Source organism: Nycticebus coucang, chromosome 11 (assembly GCF_027406575.1).
Source record: "Nycticebus coucang isolate mNycCou1 chromosome 11, mNycCou1.pri, whole genome shotgun sequence".
Taxonomy (NCBI): domain Eukaryota; kingdom Metazoa; phylum Chordata; class Mammalia; order Primates; family Lorisidae; genus Nycticebus; species Nycticebus coucang.
The window spans coordinates 13784600-13810556 of record NC_069790.1 but is presented as its reverse complement, the minus strand read 5'-3'; the positions used below and the strand labels follow the sequence as shown (position 1 = coordinate 13810556).

Below are 25957 nucleotides of genomic sequence, written 5' to 3'. Positions count from 1 at the left end.
GTGCATTCATATTTTTTAAAGATAGTGTCCAGGGAACAATGATACGATGGTGATTCAGTTGTTAGTATAAGATGGCCTCCCTTAAAACTATTCAGGTCTCTCTTCTAAATTATCATTTGAGACCTTTGCTGGGGCAAATTCACTGTCTTTTACAAGTGCTCACATTATTTAGGCAGTAAAGGGGTTAAGTAACCACAACCCAGGAAATGTTACCCCAAACCTAGCCTCTTACAAAGAGGACAGTTCATTTTAAATGTAGATTTAGAATCTCCTCCAATGTTATCCCTCACTGGCTAATACTTGAACTGGTTAACCAGCATTCCTTGGAAATGAAAATACTTATCCTTCAAAAAGGCATTACGAGACCTCAGTGTCCCTCAGAAGGAGGTTGTTAAAAGTGAGCAAATGTCTGGCCTGAGTTTTTGTATCCAGTCAGCTAACCTATGTCTCTTTAGAGGGCAGTTTAAGCCATTCACATTAATGGAGAGTATTGATAAGTTTGGTGAAATTTGGGGTATTGAGTTTTTTGAAAATCCAGTGGGCATTTTTAATCATTTTGCCATTGTGGAAGTTAGAAAAATGCTACAAAAGCTATGTTAACTAATGTGATGAAAATGTGTCAAACGATCTATGAACCAAGTGTATGGTGCCCCACGATCATACTAATGTACACAGCTATGGTTTAATAAAAATAAATAAAAAAAAAAAGTGAGCAGCGCCACCAACACCCTTTGTATGATGGCACAAACAATTCTCTTCACGTGTCACGTGTGTTGTCCTCTCATTGTATCGCTAAGAATATTCCCTTAACACATGCTACTCTCTGGGAATATTCCCCATATTAAGAGAAAAAATTCCAACCTTTTCTTTTCCTCTTGAGTATTACAGTGTCTTTGTGGTTTCCATTAAAAGAGTCAGCAAGAATAAAGAGCCATTAAGTCAGCCTTGGCTTGAAAATAACACTTGCAACAAATTAAAGAGAAAGAATCAAATTAAGTTCATGGAAAAATCTGGAAATATACCTTAATTAAAAACATTTGACTTTCCAGTTGTTTGCTGTGCTCAGAAATCTATAATTCTTCCTCTACAATTACAAAGAGACATGATTAAAAAAGAAATGGGGTTGAGGGGGGAACGTCTACTAATGTCATGTTAAATCCTCAAAGCATTCTGTACAGAACGGGTCTCAAAACCTGGCAAACTGTGTATTTAACACTATAATGTCACGGTAACGTGTGGCATACATCACGTAGGGTGGGCTGAACGGTAGAGGACACACTTCAAAAGCTCATGCAGCCTATGACAACATGTGGGATATGAGAGGGACTTTATCATTGTAGTATTTAAGTGGAAGAGGGTTATCAAAAAGTATAGGTCATCCAAAAATAATAAGTTACTGTAAAAGAAGAGGAAATGGATAATAAAAGAGAGTTAGAGGGAGGGAGAGGGGGGAGGGAGGGAGGGGAGCAGAACAGGAGAAAAGGCAGCCCCAGCAAACGCTGTCAGATTTTCCATCGTGTTAGAAGCTTAAGAAACTGCCCCAGTTAGCAAACTGCCCTTAATGCCTCCACAAGCCCCCGTGCTTTGCACAGAATCAGCGGGACCTGTATCTTTTTATTCTTGATCCTCTAAATGCCCTTCCCTCTTCCAGGGAAGTGCCACCAGCCTGGGAGAAACCCCCAAGTACAAGGAGGCGCGGGTGCAGGAGGGTTGGGGGGGAGGGGTTGCGTGTGTTCTGTGTTATTTAGAATGATGTACAGGAGAGTCATTAAAAGACTTCTGCAGCTGCTCTGGTAAGAGAAGGTGTGGGTTCTCAATCTGACCCCGCTGGGGTTTTCAAAAACACACATCATTCAACATATCCAAAAGCACGTATGACTTTTTCCATGAAACTACTAGCCCCAGAAGGGCCAGCCTCAAGTCAAGGAACTGTGTGCTGCTTACCTTCACATGGAGCAGTAAAGGGCTGCATAAAATAGTGGGCGATTCCTCAGGCTCCCAGGCTTAGGGAGAAGAAAAAAGGAGTTGCTACCTCCTTTACCCTACCGTTTTTCCTGTTGTTACTGGGTCTTGGAAGGGGAACCAAACTTGGTTAAAGGTTAATAATAATTCATGTCCAGCTTACTATTACTCAATAACCATCAAAGTCGCTAACTCAGAATAGTGTTTTCTGGATTACAGGATCAGAGTCATTACACTCTCTATTGAAGACTTTATTGAATTTTACACTAAGCTTTAGCTGACTGAACAGGTCAAGCACTGTGGCTCAGGGTTTTCTTTATTCTCAGAAAGTCATAAAGCCGTCCCTGGTTTGCAAGGCTGCCAGCTAAGAAACTTGACTCAGCGCAGGGTCAGGGGAGCCGAGCCCCGGGGAAGGGGCCGCGGGGTTGTGAAGCCGAGCCCCTGAGCACCCTCCACTCACATGTACGAGCTGTTCCTGGGTGTCGAACTCCCGGCTGCAGCCTTCCCAGTGGCAGTTGGTCTCGTAGATGACTTCGGGCTCCTGTTTGCTTTCATCTTTGTCTCCTTCCTCCTTGACTAGAGTTGTTCCTTCGGGCTGTTCCTGAAAGGCAGGGAGTGGGGGGAAGACAGCAGAGATGGGGAAGAATCAGATGCGATGGGAGAGATGAGCAACAGACAAGGAGAAACCCTTTAGAAGTGTCGTCCTCCTAATGCGACGTGTCAATGAAAACAAAACAGAGCCCAGGCCTATTGGCGGGGTTCTGTGATGGAAGGAGGAGAGCACAGGAAATCATCTCTGTGCATTTGCTCGGATTTCCCAAATACATCTTCGGAGGTTTTTTTTTTTTTTTTTTTTGAGACAGAGTCTTACTTTCTTGCTGTGAGCTGTGGCAGCATAGCTTACAGCAACCTCAAATTCTTGGGTTCAAGAGATCCTCTTGTCTCAGCCTACTGAGGAGCTGAGATTATAGGCACCCACCACAATACTCTGTGATTTTTATTTTTTTTATTTTATTTTTTTTTTCTAGTTTTTTTCCCCCTTCCCTCTACCAAGACAGGGGTCTCGTTGCTCATGCCGGTCTAGAACTCCTGAGCTTGGGCAATTCACCCGCCTTGGTCTCCCAGAGTGCTAGAATCACAGGTGTGAGCCACCACACCCGGCTCGTCTAGAGATTTTTAGCTTGTGATTCAAGACAACAGCCCAAGTCATAATGATGAGAAAAGGTGGGGGCCAAACTTTAATGCCCTAAATACAAAGCTGAAAATAAACTCTAATGTCATCTAAAAATCAAAACAAAACCCCAAAATAAAACCCATGAGAGAAGCAATTAAATTAGGTCTTTCCCCGTGAGTCTGGTCTTTGTTTTATTTGTTTTAATTCTTTTCAGCATATTCATCTGCTTATTCTTATAATTTATAATATAGGGAAACAGCTCACAAGGCCTTCTCTTTTCCCTGCTGTTGGTGATTGTGAGAGGCACATTTTTTAGTCTTTGTAAACAAGGCCCTATGGATTCAACCTCTGATCTCCAAGAATATACACTTGCAGCCCCAAGACCCCCCCAACCACCCTCAGCACCTACATCCCAGGGGCACAGTCCTTTCTAGACTTCTACAGCTCCTCACAGCAGGGCAAATACAAAGAACTTCCAGAATTCTGGGAGATAATTCGGTGTGTGGACTCTGGTCCCTATCCGGAGCTAGATGATAAAAACCACGTATGGGCACTGTCCATGCGTAATCAGCAAGGTTGCTGTCTAGCAAAACGCAAGAGGAAGGCTCTATTTCAGAACCCACAAAACCAATTCATTCCACCCTCCACATTCTTGCTAAAAAGGAAGTTTGGGCTAAGGCAGTCTGAGGCCTGGGCTGCAGCAGCCTGCTGACAGCAATGGCATTAACATTCTCTGAACTCCTTCTGGCCAGGCACGAGAGCCCCGTGAGATAGTACTATGGGCCCAACCCACATGTTCTCAACCTGAGGCCCAGAGAATTTATGTGACTAGAAGAAGAGCCCAGATTCTGGGTAGACGACCAGGATCAAACTAGCCTTAGGTTAGATAAGTTGTGCTTTGATTCTTTCTGGTCATCCAGGCTCTCCTGGCAAGTGGGAAGGAGCACAGTAAGAACATGCTCAGTGCAAGGAAGAATACCAGCTCTGCCCCTGCTCGGGCTCGGGGCCAGGCGCTCAGTCATTAAGGTCCAAGATCACGGATGAGGACTGAAGTCCTAGCATACCTGTGGCAAGCAACAATTCTACTATGAACTACATATAGCAGTTTTCTACACTCCTAGGCTGCCCAAACTGCCAAGAAGGTCTGCTCCGCACAGCTGCCTGCACAGCCTGTATTTGCTTCTGAGCTACACAAACAAATCTGGTCGTTCTACAGCTGGCCTTTCATCAAATGTGTTGAGTGTGATCAAGGCCACCATTGCAGGGAACAAGGGAGTTCTGTGACAAGACCCCAGGTCTGCAGAGGGAGGAAGGGCTGTCTGGGGGTCCTACCTGCTGTCCCCGAGCCCCTGGGCTGGGAAGGTCTTCATCAGGTTTGATCTTCGACCGCTTGTTGTGCATTGGGTCACCAGTGCTGCTCACGGCAGACTCGCTGGTGGGCTTGTTCTGCCGGTTACATTTGCAGGGCCAGAGACAAAAAGCAGGTTTTGATCAATGAGTGGTTATTGGAATTAAAACCTGCAGGCTTATCTGGCACTAGAGCAAGGGCTCTGACGTTTCCCTCCCATGGCAGAAGAGTTCACGTGAAGTGTTCAACACTGAAATATACATTCACGAGACAGGGCTTCATTTCTAACTCCCGAGTACAAACTCCCATGGCTTTTAAAAGCTAAACAGAGCCAGGGCCCTAGGCATTAACGAGCTCCAGCAGTGTATTTCAAAAGAACAAAGGTGTGAGCTAGGTAGGAAATCAGCTGAACTATTTGTGAACTTCTTTAATTAGAGCATCCAGATTCTTCTCCAAATAGTTTTATCAGTGTGGCAATAAGAACAGAGGGCAAGCAAATAATAAAGTATCAGCTGATGCTGAGGAGCAACTGTGGTTCCAGCAGAGGGAGTGGAGAGTGTCCAAATGAGAACAACACATTCACTCACGGACGGCAGTGACGGGCTGTGGTGACCGATGGCACCAGGACAGAGTGATGCCTTCTCAAGAGGCCTGCTCTTATAAGAAAATGACTCTGGCGGAAGGAGCTGGTGTTCAAGGAGTAGGATACAAACACACATTCACCAAACTGAAGGTCAGACCCCCAAACAGACCGGATGGCAGCATGGAAGCCACACTAGCACCAGTAGGGCAGCGTGGCCCTCCTCTGCTGACCAGTGCCAACGGGCTCATCCACCTGTCCCTCTCACCTGTGAGGACTCAGAAGGGCCGGAGCTGACCTGGACGGGGTTCAGAACTGTAGGGATCCCTGGAATAGGCCTCTGTGTTGGAAAAGTTGGGGCAGGATGGATGAGTGGAGGGCTGTGTCCAAAGGCTGAGCCCAAGCTTTGCTGTCGGCTTAGGATCTGCTGATGCATATGGAGAGAGACGGGAGCGGAAGGGTAGGTGAAACTCAAGGCAGGGCTGCGTTCAGGAGAGAAAAGAGAGAGAGAGAGAAAGAGGCCATCACTTCGGCTGAACTCAGAGACAGCCACGCAAGAGCTGCAGCTTTCTAGCTATAATTCTACCATCCCAAATCATACAAACTGACCAGTCCGTCCATTTATTTTTCAGCACATAAACCATGCATCAAAAAAGACAACGACTGAACGCTCCTCCGCCCCTCGACCCCCACTTCTTTTGGGTGTCTGTTTAACTGAGAAGGTAGGAAGGATTATTGCCAAACATTCTGAAAACTTCTTGGAGCACGACGACCTCAGAGACGAGATGAGGCGCGCGCGTGCACATGTGCACACGGACTTGAAACTAGATTCTGTGAAACGGAAATAAAAGGCATCAGCTCGATAATAACTATTTATTGCAATAACAAACTTTATATAAAAAAGAGAATGGGTGACTACACGCTTTATAGTACTTTTACTGGCCCTCGGTTCCATATGTTCCTGTGCATCGAGCAATTCCTTTAATCTAAGCTCACACCGTGTGCTTTCATATGTCTCCAGATCTTATTACAAGAGGAAAGAAAATCAATTGGTTAAATGTGCTTTGAACACCATGCTTGTCATATCACTCATTTGTTTGTAAAGATGGAAAGCTTAGTTCATCCACAATGCCACCTAAAGAATTTCCATCAGTGCCGTCTGGTTACAGAAACTGATGGATTAACCTCTCCCCACTGAAATCGGTGATCAATGGGCTTCGATAGAGGAATATTCCAACAGGAAAGCGCAGCTCTCTCTTCTCACTAAACACCACTAAGTGTCTATTACAGCCCATTACGCATGCTAATGCCTGTCACTGCTTTATTACGCCACACAATTTCCCAGACTACAGTAAGTTCAGAGGAAGCAGTGATATTACCTGAAGATTTCTGGACTGGTAGGCTATGCCAAATTGTTCTCTCTTTGTGCCAGCATAGTTCTCAAATCAAATCCTCTTGAAAGAATGAAGTGCCCTTGAGGAATTTGCCAATGGCTTAAAAATGCATGAAAAACTAATAATTGCATTCATGGAAATTTCTTCTTAAAAAATAATCAGTGAAAAAAATTCATATGTATGTATCCCCCCACCCCCCCCAATCCTGCTGTGTAATACCCAGAAAGAATCAGGGTTTCTTATGATGTCAAAGTTAGAACACATGCAAATTTCCAATCTGGTGGGTTAATTACTATGGCTGTTAAGCGCATTAACGGAGAATGAAATAATTACAATACCAAAATTCAAACCATTTCAACAACTTTAAGTAATAATTCCAAAGATATACTCTGTTCATTAACGTGACTCTACATTTGGCCTATTTGACTACAATCCATCACGGGCGGCTTCAATGGGATTACATTACTATTATTCCTACAGAGAACCCCACGTTACAATAGCTTCGCCCATTTAAAACTGAATATCATTAAGAATACCCTAGGAGAATTTCCCCAGGCTTCGAGGAACCCTCTTTTCATGTGATATTGTATTTCTTTAATAAAGGAAAGCAGAAACATGGTGAAACAGTCATTGTTCACCGTAAGTTAGGGAGAAATCAGTAATAATATTCTGTTTCCTCACTGCGACTGTTTCTGCCAGTGTTTCTGAAAGCAACCATGAATGATTACAGCAAGACTCAGCTAAGGTAGCGGGGTGGATGATTGATAGGGCGTTAATCAAAAGATGCATATCTGCCTCGGAATTTGTTCACAAGCTTTCTTCTAATAGCTGATTTCATGTTCACTGAGCTCTATGCCAGTTTGTCCAATTTATTTTTCAGTGTACAAGCCATTCATCAAAAAACACAATGATTTAACGACCCCCCTTTCGGTTGGGTGAATGGGTATTACTAAGTGTAACTACCTCATTCTATTCATTAAATAAACAAACCCCCCCAAATCCCATTCCACGTGTAATTACAACGTCACACAGTCCTCGCCTATACCTCTGCACCTTTCCAGAGTTCTGGCAGGGTCAGGAAGGATGCCCCAAGGTCATTTATACTGCTAATTCTGATTTGAGGTTTAAAAAGTCAGTACCTAATTAAAAATAAAGACCATTAAAAAAAATTTCACAAGGCCAAAAAAAAAGCCTTGGTTTTATATATAGGTAATTCACAAACATTAACAGCTGGATACTTTTTTTTTTTTTTTTTTTGAGACAAAGTCTCACTCCGTAGCACTGGGTAGAGCAGTGTCATAGCTCACAGCAACCTTAAAACTCGTGGGCTCAAGCGATCTTCTTGCCTTAGCCTCCCGAGGAGCTGATGGGACTACAGGCACCCACTACAACATCCAGCTAGTTTTTCTATTTTTAGTAGAGATGGAGTCTCAGTCTTGCTCAGATTGGTCTCAAACTCCTGAGCTCAAGCAACCCACCTGCCTCAGCTTCCCAGAGTGCTAGGATTACAGGCATGGAGCCACCACACCGGCCCAGGGGAGGTACGTTTTTAAAAACAGGGAGAGACAACAAAAATGACACTCCATACTCCCACCCCAATTTCTTGGGTCCAAGGCCCTCCCTGTTCTCAGGGCATATGAGTAAGAGGTTGTGAAGACTTTCAGCACATTCTGTCCATGCCCCCATTTGGAGCTGCCACTGTTTTGCTGGTAAAACCAGGGACAGGAACAAACACTCTCTAAAATCCACATCAACTACCAGACTGCCAGGGCTATGAGAAAACACAGAATGGACGTGTGATCTTTGGCCTCCACAGCTTATTCCTAAGGATCCAGCAACAGCAACAGTACCTTCACCTGTGAAGACCTGGGCATGTTATTGGTGGCCTCCTCTGCACCCAGAAGAGCTGATCCTTGGTCCTCCTGCTGCTGCTGGCTCCCGTGAGGTGTCCAAGGTAGGAGGGCTGCCCTGCTCCAGATTACATGCCTGTTTAGAGTCTGATGATGGAAGTGGAAAGCTCTTGGCTTTTTCACAGCACTGGTTAACAAATCTGGGAGTCCAGGCCCTCTGCTCTCAGAGCACTGGCTACCGAGTTCTCAGAGTAAGGACGGGAGATGACCAGCCACCGCGTATGGGATGTCAAGAATGACAGGCAGGATGCCCTTTCCAGTAAAATGATGCCTCCCACATGCACCCTCAACACCTTGGGCAAGATTAATGCATCCAGAGGACCTGCTGAGGACTTCCCGTTGGGGCACTAAGGAAACACGAGCCGCCACCACCACCTCCTAGTCTCTAAATCTAAGTGGGGAGGGCCGGACAGGAGGGCACTTCAGCTTCCCAAGCAGCTTCTGCCTCACTGCACAGCACGAGCCCCTCGGCAGATCAGCGCCTGTTGCCTTCCCCGCTTGGGGCCCTTGGCTTCCAGAGCTCAGCATGCTGCTTCCTCCCTTTCATGTGGGTTCCAGCCAGAATGTCACCTCCTCAAAGAGGGCTTCTTAAGACCGATGCCCCCATCAGAAAGAGTTCAGTCATTCTCTACTGATTAACAATTCTATCCTCTCTGCAGCACGCTGCACCCTCTGAAATTATATTCTCGCTCTAGGAGGCCAGGTAAGCTGGGTACCTACGCCTGGCACACAGTAAGCACTGATGGAGTGACTGAAGCCCTTACCCAGTGTATTAATTTCCTGCAACAAATGACCACAAACTTAGTGGCTTAAAACAACACACAGTTACAGTTCTGAACGTCAGGATCTAGAACAGGCCAGCAGGGGTGCATTTTTCAGGAGGCTCCAGGCTCCTTGCCTTCTCCATCTTCCAGACGCAGCCAGCATTCCTTGGCTCAGGGCTCTGCCCCACTCCAGCCTTCTCTGACTCTGACCCTGCTGCCTCCCTCCAATGAAGAGCCCTGCAATTACTCTAGGGCCACTCGGATAATCCTAGATAATCTCCTCATCTCAAGATCTCTTGTTTAATCAAATCTGAAAAATCCCTTTTGGCCTGGAAGGAAAAGTATTCACAGGTTCTAAGGATCAGGACTGGACATTATTCTGTCTGCCACATTCAGAACAGTCACCTCAAAGAAAAAAACATATTTTTCTCCTGAAAACTACAATTTGACACCATGTCTGTAAAAACAGAATTGCATGAATAAATCTAGTGTCTGGACCCCCTTCTTTTTACAGCACTTCAGCAACCCAGGACAGACCTTGCTAATTAAAGAGATCAGAATTAAAAAGAAAAGGTAAATTCTACCTTTAGAGGCCCTAAGAAAAATTTCCTAAATAGTTCATGTATTTAATCTACCATTTACTAGAAATATAAAGTATTTTTAAAAATCTGTCACTTCTTTTCTAAAGAAAGACTGTCTATAGTCCCAAGTAGAAAACTTGGAAGTTGAGCTCTCCGACCTCAAGGCCCCCATGTTGCTGGGTCTTCTTTCCTATGAGTCACTTGAAAAGATCAATTTTACATTCTGATTCTGAATTCTCTTCTTTCAACAGTTAATAAAGTATTATTTAGGATATTTTTATAGCTTTTATTTCATTTCTAAATGAAAGATGAGGTCATTTAAAACAACAACAAATATTTATAGAAATGTGACTTGTACTGCTGATTTGCATTTAGTCAATAAGATTAGTAGAAAGACTTAAATGGCCCAGATCTTCCCAAGCCGTGTGCTAACTCAGTCACAGGCGGTCTGTAAGTATAAGAAAGAAAAAAAAAGTAGCAATATCACAAAACACTTTAGGAATAATCTGTCAAATGTATTCAAATTAATCCATCAAATGTATTCTAAATATCCCGCCCAGACACAGTTCACAGAAGCCCTCAGATGAGAGTTTCTAGAGACCAGTGTTCCTCATACACACAGCGAGAAACACTTTTCCAGTTATAGAGCCAGAATAATTAATTGAAATGTTAATTTTCCCTTTATTTTACTAACTAGCAGAAAAGGAGAAAATGTGGATTTTCTACGGCTGACCAACTAGAGCAGACTTACAGTGATGGCACTGGAAGTGACTGCCTTACAGAGGCACCTGCTTCTTTAGGGGCCTTCTGCTTGATGTGGTGAGTCAGTGCAGAATTCTGGCCTATCCAAATAAGGACAGGGGCTCCCTGGCCATCCTACCTTTATGTGCAGCTCTAAGCCAAGTTAAAAGTCATAAACCGCTGACTGGGAGCCAGTTCTGTTTTCGAAAAATTTACATAAAATTCTGAAAGTCAAAATTTTTGAGAAAGCTCTGATGTGTATTCATTCACTATCAACAATCAGGGGCATAAAGTTTTATCAATAGTCTTTTACAGTGATCAAAATTTTGCAAACTAGGACCTGTTTCTTAATATTACAGTAAACAGCACAGTTAAGGCCTCACTTCTGAAGTCTCCTGTCTGGAAATCACAACTGGGATAAATTCGGGGTATGGGTAGAAAGAAGAATGTTAACACATTGCTGACTGATCACAGGTTACCCGATAACATGAATAGTTTCTGCGTAAAATTGCCAATCAACAATGTGTTAAGCTGTTAGAGGTGCTATGTGATTCTATATTATAAGCAGCTAAGAGATGAGGAGGGGGAAGAATCAAATAGGCTGCATTTGGGACTGGGAGAAATAAAATCGGGGAACAGCTGCTATGTTAACACACTGTGGACTGCTGCAATTTTACGCAGAAGCTATCCATGTTACCAGGTAACTCATGACCAGTCAGCAATGGGTTAAGCAACTAAAAGAAAAGTTCATAAACCCCGTGGCGTTCATTCACTCCACAATTTTTAACTGAATTCTTTCTACATATCCCATGTAAATAAAAGTTATTTGTAACCAGAAAGTTATATATTAGTTATAATTGAAACATAAAACTTTGAAATGCACAATCATATTTGACTTTCACATCAAACCGTTTTTTTTTTTCACACCAAGAAAATGTTGTAAGTCAACATTTGTACAAAAACACTTGAGGATTCATCTGTAATCAAATTCATATTTACTTCCTGGAATGATCTTTAAGTGGGGACACTACAAGTTCGTATTGTGGAAAATCAATCATTAAACATTTATTCAACCCCTACTATACCAGGGCTGTCCTTAAAGTATCTACCCATAAGATAAGAAAAATAAAGACATACATAGCCAGATACTTTACAGACAGCCGTCATACATATGCGCTTTTCAAAGTCACTGATGTTAAAATGAAATTAATAGAACTCAATTAAAGTAGCATATGAGAGAACTCCACAATGTATTTTATAAACATTTCAGAAGGTGAGGCGTGGTGACTCACGCCTATAATCCTAGCACTCTGGGAGGTCCACGTGGGTAGATTACCTGAACTCAGGAGTTGGGAGACCAGCCTGAGCCAGAGAGAAAAGCCATGTCTACCAAAAAAATAAAAAAATTATCAGGGCATGGTGGCAGGTGCCTCAATAGCCCAGCTAATGAGGTGGCTAAGGTGAGGGTCACTTGTGCCCAAGAAGTTGAGGTTGCTAGGAGCTATGACCCCATGACACTCTACCCAGAGTGAGACACTGTCTCAAAAAAATAAAAATGTTTCAGAAATTCCACCTATGGTGGAGCATAAGAAAGTGGGTGACAGGCTGGATTCCTTAATAAGAAGAGAATAAATAAAGCAGTATGATTTGGCTTGCTGCAGCCTTTCATATTGGAAAGGTAAATAAGAACTGATTACAATATTTAAGAGATTTGTTTGCACATAAAGAAAATCAAGAATGGGCGGCTGCTGTGGCTCAAAGGCGTAGGGCGCCAGCCCCATATAGCGGAGGTGGCAGGTTCAAACCTGGCCCCGGCCAAAAAAAAATAGAAAGAAAACAAAGAAAAAAGTTGAAGAGAAATAAGAAAGATGTCCAGAGGTTGTTTTAACCAGTTACTGCACATTAAACAATAAAAGCCACTATTTTTATTTAATGATTTCGATCCACAGACCTTTTTAACCCTTCCCTAAAATAACAGTTTTTCCTTAGAGTTGCCATGGACCATCTCACTTCTACGTAATTGCAGGGCTAGGATATTTGTCCCGGTGCACAATATATGTGGCAAAGGAGCAAGGGTGGGTGTGGGGAATAGAGCAGCAAGAACTCCGTACATTTTATTTACACTGGCTTCAACAGAAAGGCTCCCTGGTCCCCAGGTGCATCTCTGGACCCTCTCAGCAATCCTAAATGGCCTGCAGAGAGCTGGACAGGCAGGTGGCTGAGTAGAGAACTAAACCAGGCATGAGGGTTAAGCACAATGGAATCACAAAAGGACGGTCCCTTCACCTGCTATAAAAAATAAAGAGTATGTAGCACCTTTGAATTTGGGGGAAAATTCTTCTTGTTTAAATATAAAACAACTCTATCTACTGGCTACTTAGAAACACTTTTTTTCAATTGCCTTGCTTGCTAAATTTCATTCAGGTCTGAGTTTCAAAAATCTTCTTAAAAGAAACTCATGTGATTCTATTAGGATGTATTAGTTTAGGCCAGGGTGCTGGGATTAAGATACGTCATGCTACAATCAACCTGCTTTCTACGGGCTGAAGAATGCAGTGAGGGCGTTTACTTTCCGTAGCCCCATCTCTCCTAAGCCTTTCATGAAACCAGTGCTGAAGGGACCCTCAGGCAACTGGCACCACTGGGAGCAAGAAGACCTCACAAGGTGAGAGACTGACTTTAAAAAGAGAGAGAGGAAGGGGAAGAGAAGGCACTAGATGAGTATCAGTGAGCTCATCCACTTTCTGGTTGTAGCTGTGGAATTTACTGCACAACAGGGACCATTCAAAAAAATTTTCTCCAGTTTTGCAGAAAATGTGCAAAACACTGTCATTATTTCTGTCTGTGTAGGTATAGAGACATGCATGTGCTTCTATTTGAGAGAAAATAAAATAAAATAAAGCTTCCACTTCCATCTATAAAGTTCCTAGGGCAAGTTTATTGGAAAATGCGACCCAGCCTCAGAATGAGCACCAAAATAAAGGCTCACTTGCTTTCCAACATTCGCATCCAGACATATGCACTCTGAATAATGTTTTGGAGAAAAATATATTAGGCTTTATGAATGATCAGAAAAGCTAAGAAGTTACTTGCCGTTATACAGCCGAACTGATAAAATCTCTATGAACACCAATAGCAGTGACATACTGTGAGGTCTGGCTGGAAGCACAGCACAGAATCACGTCAGTACCCAAATCATATAAAATTATATGTTAATATAAGCATAATCAATTTTTTCAGGACATCGTCAGATATTATTTCTCTATTATAAACCACCAATCCTTGTAGCCATCCCTCCCATTTGAGGATTTCTAAGAGAGAAAGAAGTATATGGTCTGGTGAAGTTCAGTGTCAGACCAACCTGGTTGAATACAGGGTTTGTCCCCTAAGTAGCTGAGCGAGTTTGATTCAGCCCGCTGACCTCTCTGAGCATCAGTTTCCCCACTGGCAGCCTCAAAAGTGCCTTATAGGGCTTAGATCATTGGTCCAAGACACTGTGCCCTGCCCGCGTCACCATCCTTGTGTCTTGGCTGACCTGCTCTTTGTGTATCTGGTACCCTAGGCTGCAGACAGTTCACTTCCCATCTCAGGGCCTTCACCTGCTCTTCTCTCTCTCTAGGAAGCTAGAGAAAGCTCTCCCTGGTACCTTGTCATCCTCCTTTGCTAGGTCTTTTGCTAGACCTCCTTACCAGGTCTCAGGCCAATCCACCTGCTATTCTTTCCTAATATTGGGGTCATTTTATTTACAGCACTGGCCGGAATCCTTACAGGCTCCTTTGTCCATTCATTCACTTGTTCCTTCCTTCCTTCATTCATTCATATCTGCTTAGAAACTTTTCACTTTCATAAGGCTCATGAAGATGGGAGTCATTTTCATAGCCCTCATTTGTACCACAGTGACTAGCACATAATTAAGCTCAGCTAAATACAGTAGTAGCTCCATAGCTGACCCCCTTCCCACACTGACCACCACCTCAAGTTGACCTCACCTTCCCAGACCAGACAAACGCCATGTATACGTATCAATACAACAGGCCTCATTCCTTGTGTTAACTGCCTCTGTGGGTGTTGACCAGTTTGTTACAGTCCTTTGGGGGGGGGGGTCAACTTATAGAGGTTCTCCTGTATTGGGGAATGAATAACTGATTAAATGAAGTACTATATCAAACTAATCACCACATCGGGAAGTGAATGAGAACTCTCTTTTTAAGGTCGTATTAATTACTTTCACTGAATGGGAGAAGAGAGGGTTGTCTCATAATTTTTAGAAGATAGAATCGGAGAATTTTAAAGACAGTGGCAATTTTGCACTGTGTCTATTCTTTAGTATGTTTCTCAGCTCAGTTTGGTTGTTTGTATGACATAAACAAGACGCTTACTCAACGCAGAGACAAGGCGCTGGAGAGGCCGCACTGGCTCCTGGCTGGCCGAGGCAGCATTAGCAGACCTGCGTACACACGCCCCCACTACATTCTGGCTGTCCCTGAGGGCCGATGATGCAGGCAACAGAAAACACAGCTTGCTCTGTGGTCATCAGTGTTGGCAACATGAAAACTACGCTGACCTGAGAGGCTGGAAATCTTGATGTCTAATTCAGAGGCTGACACGGAACATGGAAATGTCATTTTCACAGAGATCTTCTCTGACCATGCCTGACCTATACTACTAAGGACACAAAACTATCTTCATTTTAGCCATGGAATTAAAAAAGGAGACAGTTTACACCTGGTAGGTGAGAAATGTGTGGGTTACTCAATTCTTTATTCCATTTCCATTTGCTAGAAGACCATAGGAAGATGTGGGTCATTTTCAACACCTTCTCTTCCAATTTCAAAGAAGACTTCAGCAAAGGTAAATTATTTTTAATCTACTGTGATTAATGGCTATTTATCACATTACCTTTAACAACAGAAGGTGGGGGTTGCAGGCTATGAACCACCTTGTCTCAGATGGAAGTCTTCAGGGTGATGGAGAAGTCGCAACTTCTTGAGACACAAAGTATTTTATAACATATTTTCCCATGAGATTAAAAAAAGACTTGTGATATACATGTAGACAATGTGGTTGAAAAAGCCTTACATCATCAAGGACTGTGTTTAATAGGCCAGTGGGCTTTTGTGAATCAATCTTCGCTTTAGGTGTTATTTTAGCAGTCTGAATTACCAAGTAAATATATAAGCACAAGAACCACACACGAAACTTTAGATAGATATTGGCTTTTTTAGCCCTTTATTTTAAATCTATCCCTCTGTCTCTAGCATGATACAGAGTGGCTGTACAGTTTGTGTAAAATTTTAAATAGATAACCATTTTAAATTGCACACGAACTTTACGGCAATTTATTATTATTATTTATCTATCAATTATTATTAATTATCTATTAATCTATAGGTATGTAATATAACCTTCAACTAGACTGTAACTTTCAGAAAACCAGAATTATTCATTTACCATGTAGAAACTTCCTTTAATAAGGGGGTAATTCGTATTCTAATTACTTGTGCAAGAGCCCTTTAACTCCTCCAGTCAAGACCTCTTTGTTGACCGGTGTCAGTGCAAGAGGATGAGGGACAGAGACAAGACATACACAGCCCTCAACTTCCTGCTGCATATGGAGGGAAACGCCCAACTGCTCAATAAGCAAGTAAATGGGGAAACTGCAAATAGTGGCCCCCACTACTACCGGCCTCTCTCAGAACAGCATTTGAACTAGGGCAGGAAGGTGAAGGAGACAGCGTTGGCATTTCTTAGAAAACTGGATGGGTACCGTTAAACATTTAATAGTATCTTTTGAAACTTAAATGAAATTATTATCCAATGCGCTGCAAACACCAACAGCAAATTGGGTGTAAGAAATCATGTACGCAAGAAAGTCAAATGTGTTTGGGTAAATTAACAAGCAGGCACTGGTGTGCTGGAGCTGGTGTCCACTGGGCGCGGGACTTGGCCATCTTCATCTTCAATGACCCCGTGGGCTTAAAACAAGAATAACACCATTTGCTTTCCCCAGCTGCTATACCATGAGACCAGCCGGTGGGCCTTGTGCCTACTCTGCTACACCAGAGCGATTGACTCACCTCCCATCTACCTTCTCTCTTTTACCTTTCACTCCTGCGGAAGTCTGCTACCCATTCCCAGAGGTCTTCTTGCTGCCTCCCTTCCCATGGCATCCACTGGTCCTACCACCAACTGATTATTCCCAGAGTCAGTTTTTAGATCTCACAAAATGAAACTTCAAATGGGGGCAAGCCGAGCACCACGATTTCCCAGCCATAGAAATGGCAAGTGCTGCCAGTGATAAGTGCTGCCAGTGATAACAACGACAATTATCATATTGCACGGCAAGCTGATCTCATCTCGGGTTACCCATGTCACCTTTCAAGCATGAGCCGCGACACGTTATCCCAACACCCAGCAGGTGCGTGTTAAAGAGCACAGGATCACGCTGAGAGAGGGAACCCACGATGGAAATGCTCAGAGGCAAGAAAGAAAATGAGTGTGAGGGGCCAGGTCACCCCACAGGGTGTCCTCAGACCTGACTGGTCTTTCAAGTGAATCCCTTCTCCACCTCTAATGAGAATAAAAGGGTTGGTACGGTAGCTCCTGCCAGGGAAGGGGGGACAGCAATTACTTCAAGTCAGGGTACTGACAGCTCCAAGGTATTAGCTTTCCTGGGTAAAGAGGAGAAGACCAAGAAACCAGTAAAGATGCCGGGGTGAGAGTAAGTAAAGACAGTGCTGTGACCTTGGGAGTACCATGTGCTAATTGATGTCATTTAGATGCCGAAAAAGTCAAGAAAGCTGGGCAGACAGCAAGAGGGAAGAAAAATCAAAGAGAAGCAAGAGAAACGGTGTTCACACAGTGATTCTGTGTGAGTATCATTTGCATGAATATTTGCCAGGATACATAGATCTATGACGTCTAGTGAAGCCACATACCAACTGCACAAGGACCCAGGAATATTTCCAGGAGCACAGGGACAGCCGGGTGGGGGTTCTGAGACGGGCTCACTCCCTTAGGGTCAGACAGGGTGGACACCAGTGTAGCAGATCCTCTCCTGAGCCAACTAGCCCAGGTCCGTTCTCCTGAGACTTCACCAATGGCAGATCCATGCTGGATTTATTTTATTCATTTATTTATTGAGACCGAGTCTCACTCTGTCACACCAGGTTGAGTGCCGGGGTGTCATCATAGCTCACAGCAACCTCAAACTCTAGGGCTCAAGTGATTCTCCTGCCTCAGCCTTTCGAGTATCTGGGACTACAGGCACCTGCCGTAACACCCAGCTAGTTTTTTCTACTTTTAGTAGAGATGGGATCTTGCTCTTGCTCAGGCTGGTCTTGAACTCCTGAACGAAAGCAATCCACCTACCTCAGGCTCCCAGAGTGCTCAGATTACAGGCATGAGCCACTGTGCCCAGCCCATACTGCCGTTAATAAAAATGCCTTTTTCCTACACAGGGGGTCTTATCTGTAATTTACAAACGTGAAGACTATACTTAAGAGAGCTGAAGGGTAAGTATGGTTTGCCCAGTTGGTTGGTGGCAAAGCTGGCCTCTGACCATGAACGTGTCCAACTCCAAACTGACCTTTGTGAATACAGTGTCTGATCTGGAAACCCCCAACCCCATGTCTGTGTACTGACTGCTATCATGTTAGCACAGTTACTTCTCTCCATATCGCTACACTATTGACCGGAAGAAAAGAACAGAGAAGAGGCAGCAGAAAATGACATTGTATCAAAACTAGGTTTTATATCATTTAAACATTAACTTACCTGCCAAGGAGCATTGCTGATAACAGAATAAGAAAAGAATGAAAACTATAATGGAGAACATTCCAGAAAAGCAATGGTTTTCATTATTTCTAGTAAATGTGTACATGTTACTACTGCTAATTCCTTTTTTTTTTTTTTCCTGGACATATGAGGTTTCCTTAATATGTCTGTCTATGATGGAAGGACCGTCAATTAACCACTCAAGCTACTGCCCACTCATAGAAACAAGCAAACAAGTAAAAGCTCACTTATCAAAAACAAGGCTAATGAAAACAGCCTTTAATATGTACTTTTAAAGCAAGGACTTATCTGTGGCTCATAAAACTACAAATTAAAAAAAAAAAAAAACTATCAGAATTGAATTCTTAAATTACCTGGCAAAAATTTTAGGGGAAATGAGAGCTAAAGTTTATAAGCAGGATTGCTTCATCAGTTAGATTATCTGAGTCTAAGTCCCAAATAACCATTTGTGAGCTAGCTTAGTTCAAATAATAAATGATCGGTTGACAACAGCAGTGTTAACATACTTAAAACTCATAAATTGGCTTACTTTTACTCCCTGCTTATTGACATCAGACCAAGTTTGATCATTAGCTGTGAGAAAGATTTCATATTAATCATGTTTACAAAAGTTTGTGCTTGTACCTACATGTGACGGGCAGATTGGATGCACTTAGTGTAAGAAAGGTCAAAATGCCTTTAGTCCACAGCAAAGACACAAGGTCAAAATAGAGATCTTTCAAATAGAAGATGGACGCGGTGGCTTACACCTATAATCCTAGTACTCTGGGAAGGCAGGTGGATTGCTTGAGCTCAGGAGTTCAAGAACAGCCTGAGCAAAAGTGAAACCCCATCTCTACTAAAAATAGAAAAAACTAGCTGGGTGTTGCGGCAGGTGCCTACAGTCCCAGCTACTCAAGAGGCTGAGGCCAGAGATCACTTGAGCCCAAGAGTTTAAGGTTGCTGTGAGCTGTGATGATGCCAAGGCACTCTACCCAGGGCAACAGAGGGAGACTCTGCCTCAAGAAAAAAAAAAAAAAAACTTAATAGGAAAATAAGGAAATATTGTCTTTCTAGATTTCCTCTGATAACTATGCCTTCCAAGGTCATCTGCGTTTATTTTCCATTAGACTAAAAACCCTGCTATTTCTCTCTCCCTCCCAGTGAACTCTTTTCCTTAACAGTTGTAGGGTAAGACTTTAGCCATGACTGGTCTTTTTATTTCTGTTCCTGTTCTGTAAATGTGGTCACAGAAGTAGGAAGTCAAGTTTTTTTCTGAAGAACTATTGTTAGACAGAAGAGGCCAGATAAAAAGATTTGCCATCCTCACGGTCTCTACGAAGTAGGTTTCACCATGAATGGAATCACTGCTATCCTACATCCAGGCTACTGACTCACATCTGCAGAAAATGTCACTGGGGGCCCACTCACTGGCTTTGCAATTCATTGTTCTCAGAGTTGACCTGTACTCCAGGCACAACCTGAGTGTTGTGCCTTATTCTTCCTCAAAGGCAGCGGGACTGAAAAGGCCTCACTACGCGTGTAGTCAACCGCTGACATTTTATTAAAACCTCACTTAATGGATTCAGGAAAACACATACCTGATTGCACTTGCAGATAAGTGGCCATAGGAGCCACTCGCTGAAGAGCTGCTACGGGAATTGTTGAGAATTGTGACCAAGGAGTTGGGAGATGTCCTTATCATGGTCTGAAGGTCAAAGCTGTGATCCGACAGTGGTGATATGGACAGTGTACGCTTCCGGCTTGGCCTGGCTGACAGCCTGGGGCTGGGGAATCTGGTACCTGTTATATAAACAAAACGGAACCTCATCACCTGCCATGGGGCTCTGTACCTGTTATTTATTACTACTTGCTGTGTGGAAGGAGTGACGAGAAAAAGCCAGCAACTTGCGGGGACAAGCACCCCTGTGATCTACTGGCTACAATTGAGGAAATTAGGGAGAAATATTTATCTTCTCAGGACTTACCTCAGGGGAGCTCTGTTTATTAATGTGCAGGCAGAATGATAAATTGCTAAACAAAAGGGAGAGACTTTTATGTGTTATCCCTCTCATTTCTCGTGATTTATGAATCTGACGGCTGCTTAGATATTCCCATCGTTAATTCACCACAAGCGACAAAGACAGTGGTTCCCACAGTTAAAACACACCACCCTCCCACCCCAACATACACCATTTTAAGGCAATGAGCCAAAGGGGGAAAAAATGAATTAAAGTATCCTAAGATAAAAAGATTCACTTTAGTTATGCCCTCATCTACCATGATGTCTGGAGTTATCTGCTCCATGGGATACTCAAAGCCTTACTGAAACGACTTGTACATCCATTACCCTAAGTCAGTGGTTCTCCACTGGGGGCAATTTTGCCCCACAGGGAACGTCTGACAACATCTGGAGACTTGGTTGTCACAAGTCAGGGAGCTGCCACTACTGGAATCCAGTGGGTAGAGGCTGGGATGGCGAAAACATCCTACCAGGAGCAGGGCAGCCCCCCAGAGTAAAGAGTTATCTGACCCTAGGAACACCAAGTTCGAGGAGCCCTGCCCTAAATTCCCCTTCATCTAAGAGCATACATCTCAAGAAACATTTAAAACCCTGGGATGGGCTCGGCGCTCACAACTCAGTGGTTGTACAGCACCAGCCACATACACGGAGGCTGGCGGGTTTCAACCTGGCCCAGGCCTGCTAAACAACAATGACAACTGCAACAAAAAAATAGCCTGGCATTGTGGCGGGCACCTGTAGTCCCAGCTACTTGGGAGACTGAGGTGAGAGAATCACTTAAGCCCAAGGGTTAGAGGTGCTGTGAGCTGTGACGCCACAGCACTCTACATAGGGTGACATAATGAGACTCTGTCATAAATAAATAAATAAATAAATTAATTAATTAAATAAAACCTTAGGATGTTGTTTATTTACAGATTTCCAAGGGGGAGGAGATGGGAGAACTCTTGTAAGCATGGTAAGATTTGATGAGCCTCTAGGGGATTTTAATTCTTCTCTGGACCTTATTTCTCCCACCAGAACGAATAACTTATAGCACGGCTACTAGAATTTTTAGTTGTCAGGAAGATTCCACTAACGGAGTCCTAACCCAGAGGTTGGTAATGCAAACTTAAATGTACGCCAACTTTATACAATGGCTTTTTCCCTGAAGAGTTAAAAATTAAATGCACATTTGCATTCAAATTTGTTAGATATTAGCACACGGAAACTCAGGGCACTGAGATAAATGTGGCCACAGGCCCACTCTGTCTTTCCAATGGTCACATTTACATTAAAGAGCCATCACCCTGAAGTTCAATGGAAGCACAAGAACACAAGCCCACTAGGTAAGAGGCAAACCAAACATTAATTTTAAGTAAAAATGGAGGGTTTCTACTATTTCACAGCATGGGAATACCAGTTTATAAGAACATGGCAATTTTGCAATAGGCAGAAAACCAAGTAAATTCACTTGGGGAATAGAATATTTTCTTCAACAGATATGGATGGTGACACAAGACAAAAATCCAACAGAAGTAATTTAATGAAATGGAATAGATGAATAGGAAAGATTTTATTGCCAATATTATAGAAATAACATAAAAAAAAACACAAATTGGAACTTAATATGTTAGTACTATCCATGTAAAAAACTGGAAAAACAATTCAAATGATGAATGCAGTACCTACTCAAATTTTTCTTTCAGGCACATTTAAAATGAGTTCCTTCATTTAAAACCGTCTCCTAACCAGCCTGACTTAGGGTGTGTTGGTAAAAAATAACAATCCCACCTACGCATCTTCACTTTTATCATGGCATCTGCTCTAAACATAACTGTTTCACATTTACTCACTTTTAGAAGCTAATTTCATTATAGAAGTTTTTCAATGAAGAAAGACACGCCACTTCAGATAATTCTAAGGACAAACCGAATTTGTTGTTAACTTCCATATAATCCCTGGACATATAATCCTTCTCCATGGAATCAGTGATCCCTGGCGGAGTCAGAAGTGACAGCACCTGCTGGGCATCCCAGTAGAACAGGTATACCTTTAAATGTTTTAAATCCCTGGAACATTTCTAATATTTTAGATCACTAACTAGCAGTGATCTAAAAGGGAGAAGAAGCGAGAAGAAGGCCATTTGGTGTTCTCAAATGCCAGAGACTTTACATGCCCCTCACATCATCCAGACAGAGCAAGGGGCCTTGGAAGGTCCTTATCTGTTCCATGGAAACTTCAGACTGTACCACAGCCTGATTGAAACTTTTCCTCTCTGTTTTTCCTTCCAAGAATGGCTCTTATTTAAGTCAGTTTCCACCAATATGAAAGATTTTTTTTTTTTTTTTTTTTTTTTGAGACAGAGTCTCAAGCTGTCACCCTCGGTACAGTGCCATGGCATCACAGTTCACAGCAACCTCAAACTCTTGGGCTTAAATGATTCTTTTGCCTCAGCCTCCCAAGTAGCTGAGACTACAGGCACCCACAACGCCCGGCTACTTTTTTGTTGCAGTTGCCATTGTTGTTTCAGCTGGCCCAGGTTGGGTTAGAACCCACCAGCCTCGGTGTATGTGGTCGGCACCCCACCCACTGAGCTACCGGCTCTGCCAGTTTCCACCGATATAAATATGATTCTCAGGGGTCCTCATCTCCAGATAGTCCTCATAAGGATTATTTGCTCTGATATCTTTTAAGGTCACTTCAATCCCAAGAAGCAGAAGTAGAGCCTATTCTAATGGGTTATATAAAAATACTTGTACCTCACATCTCGCTGATACCCAGATATGTTCACTGTTGGAATGTTTGCAAGAGGGACTTTACTTAACAATTGCAATCGGTGTAACCTGGCTTATTGTACCCTCAATGAATCCCCAACAATAAAAAAAAAAAAAAGTCAGGTGCTCACCTGAACCCACTTTACAGCAGTTTCTGCTCATTCAGGAGTTCTGAATATCTGCAACAATGCTCAGAGTGACCAGCCAGATTCCAGTTTTGGATCTGCCACTGCAGGTATGTATCCAATGTAGAAATTTTAAATTAATGTTTCACTCTCACCAGGCATAGTGGTTCACTCCTGTAATCCTAGCACATTGGGAGGCTGAGGTGAGAGGATCTCTTGAGCTCAGGAGTTGGAGACCAGGTTGAGCAAAAGGGAGAACCCTTCTCTACTAAAAATAGAAAAGTTAACTGGGCATTGTGGAGGGCACCTGTAGTCCAACCTACTTGGGAGGCTGAGGCAGGAGGCAAGAGGATCACTTGAACCCAAGAGTTTGAGGTTGCTGCGAGCTCTGATGCCATAGCACTCTACCCAGGCATAAAGTGACACTCTGTCTCAAAAAAAAAAAAAAAAAAAAAAAAAGTTTCACTTCTCCATTGGAAAAATCTCCTAGTATTCAAATTTCCGGGGATTCATCTTCTGATATTCTGTCTAAATAAATAACTAAATGCTATTTCAATTTCTTTAGAGGAAAAGAATATGGTGCCTTAAGAACAATCCAAACCCTCAAAATGTTCTTCCAACTTCCTAATAATCAAGCAAAGAAAAGAAAGTCATGGGCAGCACCTGTGGCTTAGTGGGTAGGGCACTGGCCCCATATACCAAGGGTGGGGGGTTCGAACCGGGCCCCGGCCAAACTGCAACAAAAAATAGCCAGGCGTTGTGGCAGGCGCCTGTAGTCTCAGCTACTCGGGAGGCTGAGGCAAGAGAATCACCAAGCCCAGAAGCGGGAGGTTACTATGAGCTGTGTTGCCACAGCACTCTACCAAGGGCAATAAAGCAAGACTCTGTCTCTAAAAAAAAAAATGAAAAAAAGAAAGAAAGTCAGTCAGCATTTTGGGATAAGGATTTGGCATCCTCTTTTGAAGGGAGTTGCTAAAATACAAGGTGAAAATTTTCAAAAAGAAAAAAGCCAGTTTTCACTAATCGTACCACTTTCTTCTTAAATACTAGTCAGAGAATTCTTATTGTTCCAAAACAGGTATCTCCGATCTGGCTTTCTGTTAATTGTTTTGTTTCTCTATTCTAATAAGAAATTCTGACAAAGAAAAAGGAGGTTTCTTTTTATGTGATGAATGATAGGACATCTACATTTCTACTTAATGACAATCAATTTACCATATATTCAGGCAAATTAAAATTCCTTTAATTAGTTTTTACAAAGTAAAAGGGTAGCTTCATCCTTTATTTAGATAAAACCCGCCACTGCCTGACTAAACACATTCTCATCAAATCGGAAAAGTAATGTGGGCTGACCTTCCAAGGATTCTCTCTTATTTTAATTCTTTATTTGCAGATTTTTAAATAACTAATTTGCATAATAACACTGAACTTTTTTTCCACAATCGCTAATTGAAATGTGGTTATGATGAATCTGAAATGTAAGCTCTCTATTCCAAGCCAGATAAAACCCCTGCAGAAGATGTAGTGTTTGTTTTTTTTTTTTTAACTTTCTGTGTGGTAATGAGCTCCCCAATGGAAAGCAATGCAAACGTGTTCCTGTGGAATACACTGTAGATTTTCACCCCTCTGTGCACAAATCATCTTCTCTCCATTGCAAAACTAAGGGCTGAATTACTCGAGAGCGGACGCAATGCCTACTCTCTGCCACAGAAGAAGCCAAACAGACCACAGATGGAAGAGCATAATGTAATTGCCACTGCTGTGAAAAACAGGCAAAATTCCAGGCAAACATCCTCCACAAAGTCATATTGTGACGTAGGGTGACTTGGATCATGCTTTAGGTTTCCTCCCTGACGTCTTGCAAAGGTGTGTGTGCTTAAACATATGAAGGGAGGACAGCCCCAGGTGCGGTGTCAAGGGATAATCGTTAGCTCATCCACCTACACACCTACATAAGTAACCCACAGGGATCATCATAGACCATAAGGAACCCAAAAGTAAGGGACAGAACACTCATCAAATGACCCCATGTTCTTTTACTGCTAGCTACTAAAAGCGGTCGCTTCTGATTTAGAAACAGGTTTTATTTTTCCTAGAGGTAACTATCCTGATCTTTTCATGCATCCAGCAGCTATAAACAGTTGCAGAATAGTATTTTTTAATTTAAAGAAAATATATGGAGCTTAAATTAAGTCATTTAATATAAAAAATATAAAACCAACACAGGCCTGTTTTAAAAGTTAATTTTAAAGCATAAAATCCATGAAATCAAGGAACAACTGCACCAAATCCAACCACGTATCAAATCTATTCCTTTGTTAGTGAAGCAATCAGCATGGGATAGCTTTTTGACCAGCTGTACGTATATGCTGCGGCCAAATTCCAGTCATCTGCATCTGCAATTCACTGGTAATCCTCGAGCTCAACAGGGAGGCTCAAGACGTCCAAATCTGTGGGTGCTTCTAGAAAAGCAAGAGAACCAGCGCACCAAATAGTGGTTCTATTTCCTCCTCAGGATGAAAAGGTTAACCCATCACCAAATCTCTGTACCTTCCAGTCTGTTGTGTAAATTAGCATTTGCCCCTCCCCAGGACTCCAGCAAACAGCCCTGTCACTTACTATCCATGGCATGAAGATACTCCATATGGATGGCCCCTGTGCTGGCGGTGGCAGCTGAGGGAATGATGTCTGCATAGGGGCTGCGCTGGCCGGTCAGCAGGGCCATGTGGTGATAGTATTCTGCCGGGCTGACTCCAGCGTGCGAGGCTAGACCAGGAGACAAGAAAGGGAGGGTCACTCGTCAGAAGCAGGTCAAGAAGCAGC

At 42.9% G+C, this 25957-nt stretch overlaps 1 protein-coding gene across 1 annotated transcript in view; it reads right to left on the bottom strand.

Moving 5' to 3' along the window:
- Positions 1-25957, bottom strand: part of GLI3 (GLI family zinc finger 3) — a 298826-nt gene that overhangs the window by 69198 nt on the left and 203671 nt on the right. The window contains exons 6-10 of the mRNA XM_053553719.1: positions 25754-25900; positions 19832-20033; positions 5333-5546; positions 4469-4582; positions 2423-2563 (exon numbers count right to left, since the gene is read on the bottom strand). Coding sequence (XP_053409694.1) covers positions 2423-2563; positions 4469-4582; positions 5333-5546; positions 19832-20033; positions 25754-25900 — 818 coding nt within the window. The remainder of the gene's footprint in view (positions 1-2422; positions 2564-4468; positions 4583-5332; positions 5547-19831; positions 20034-25753; positions 25901-25957) is intronic.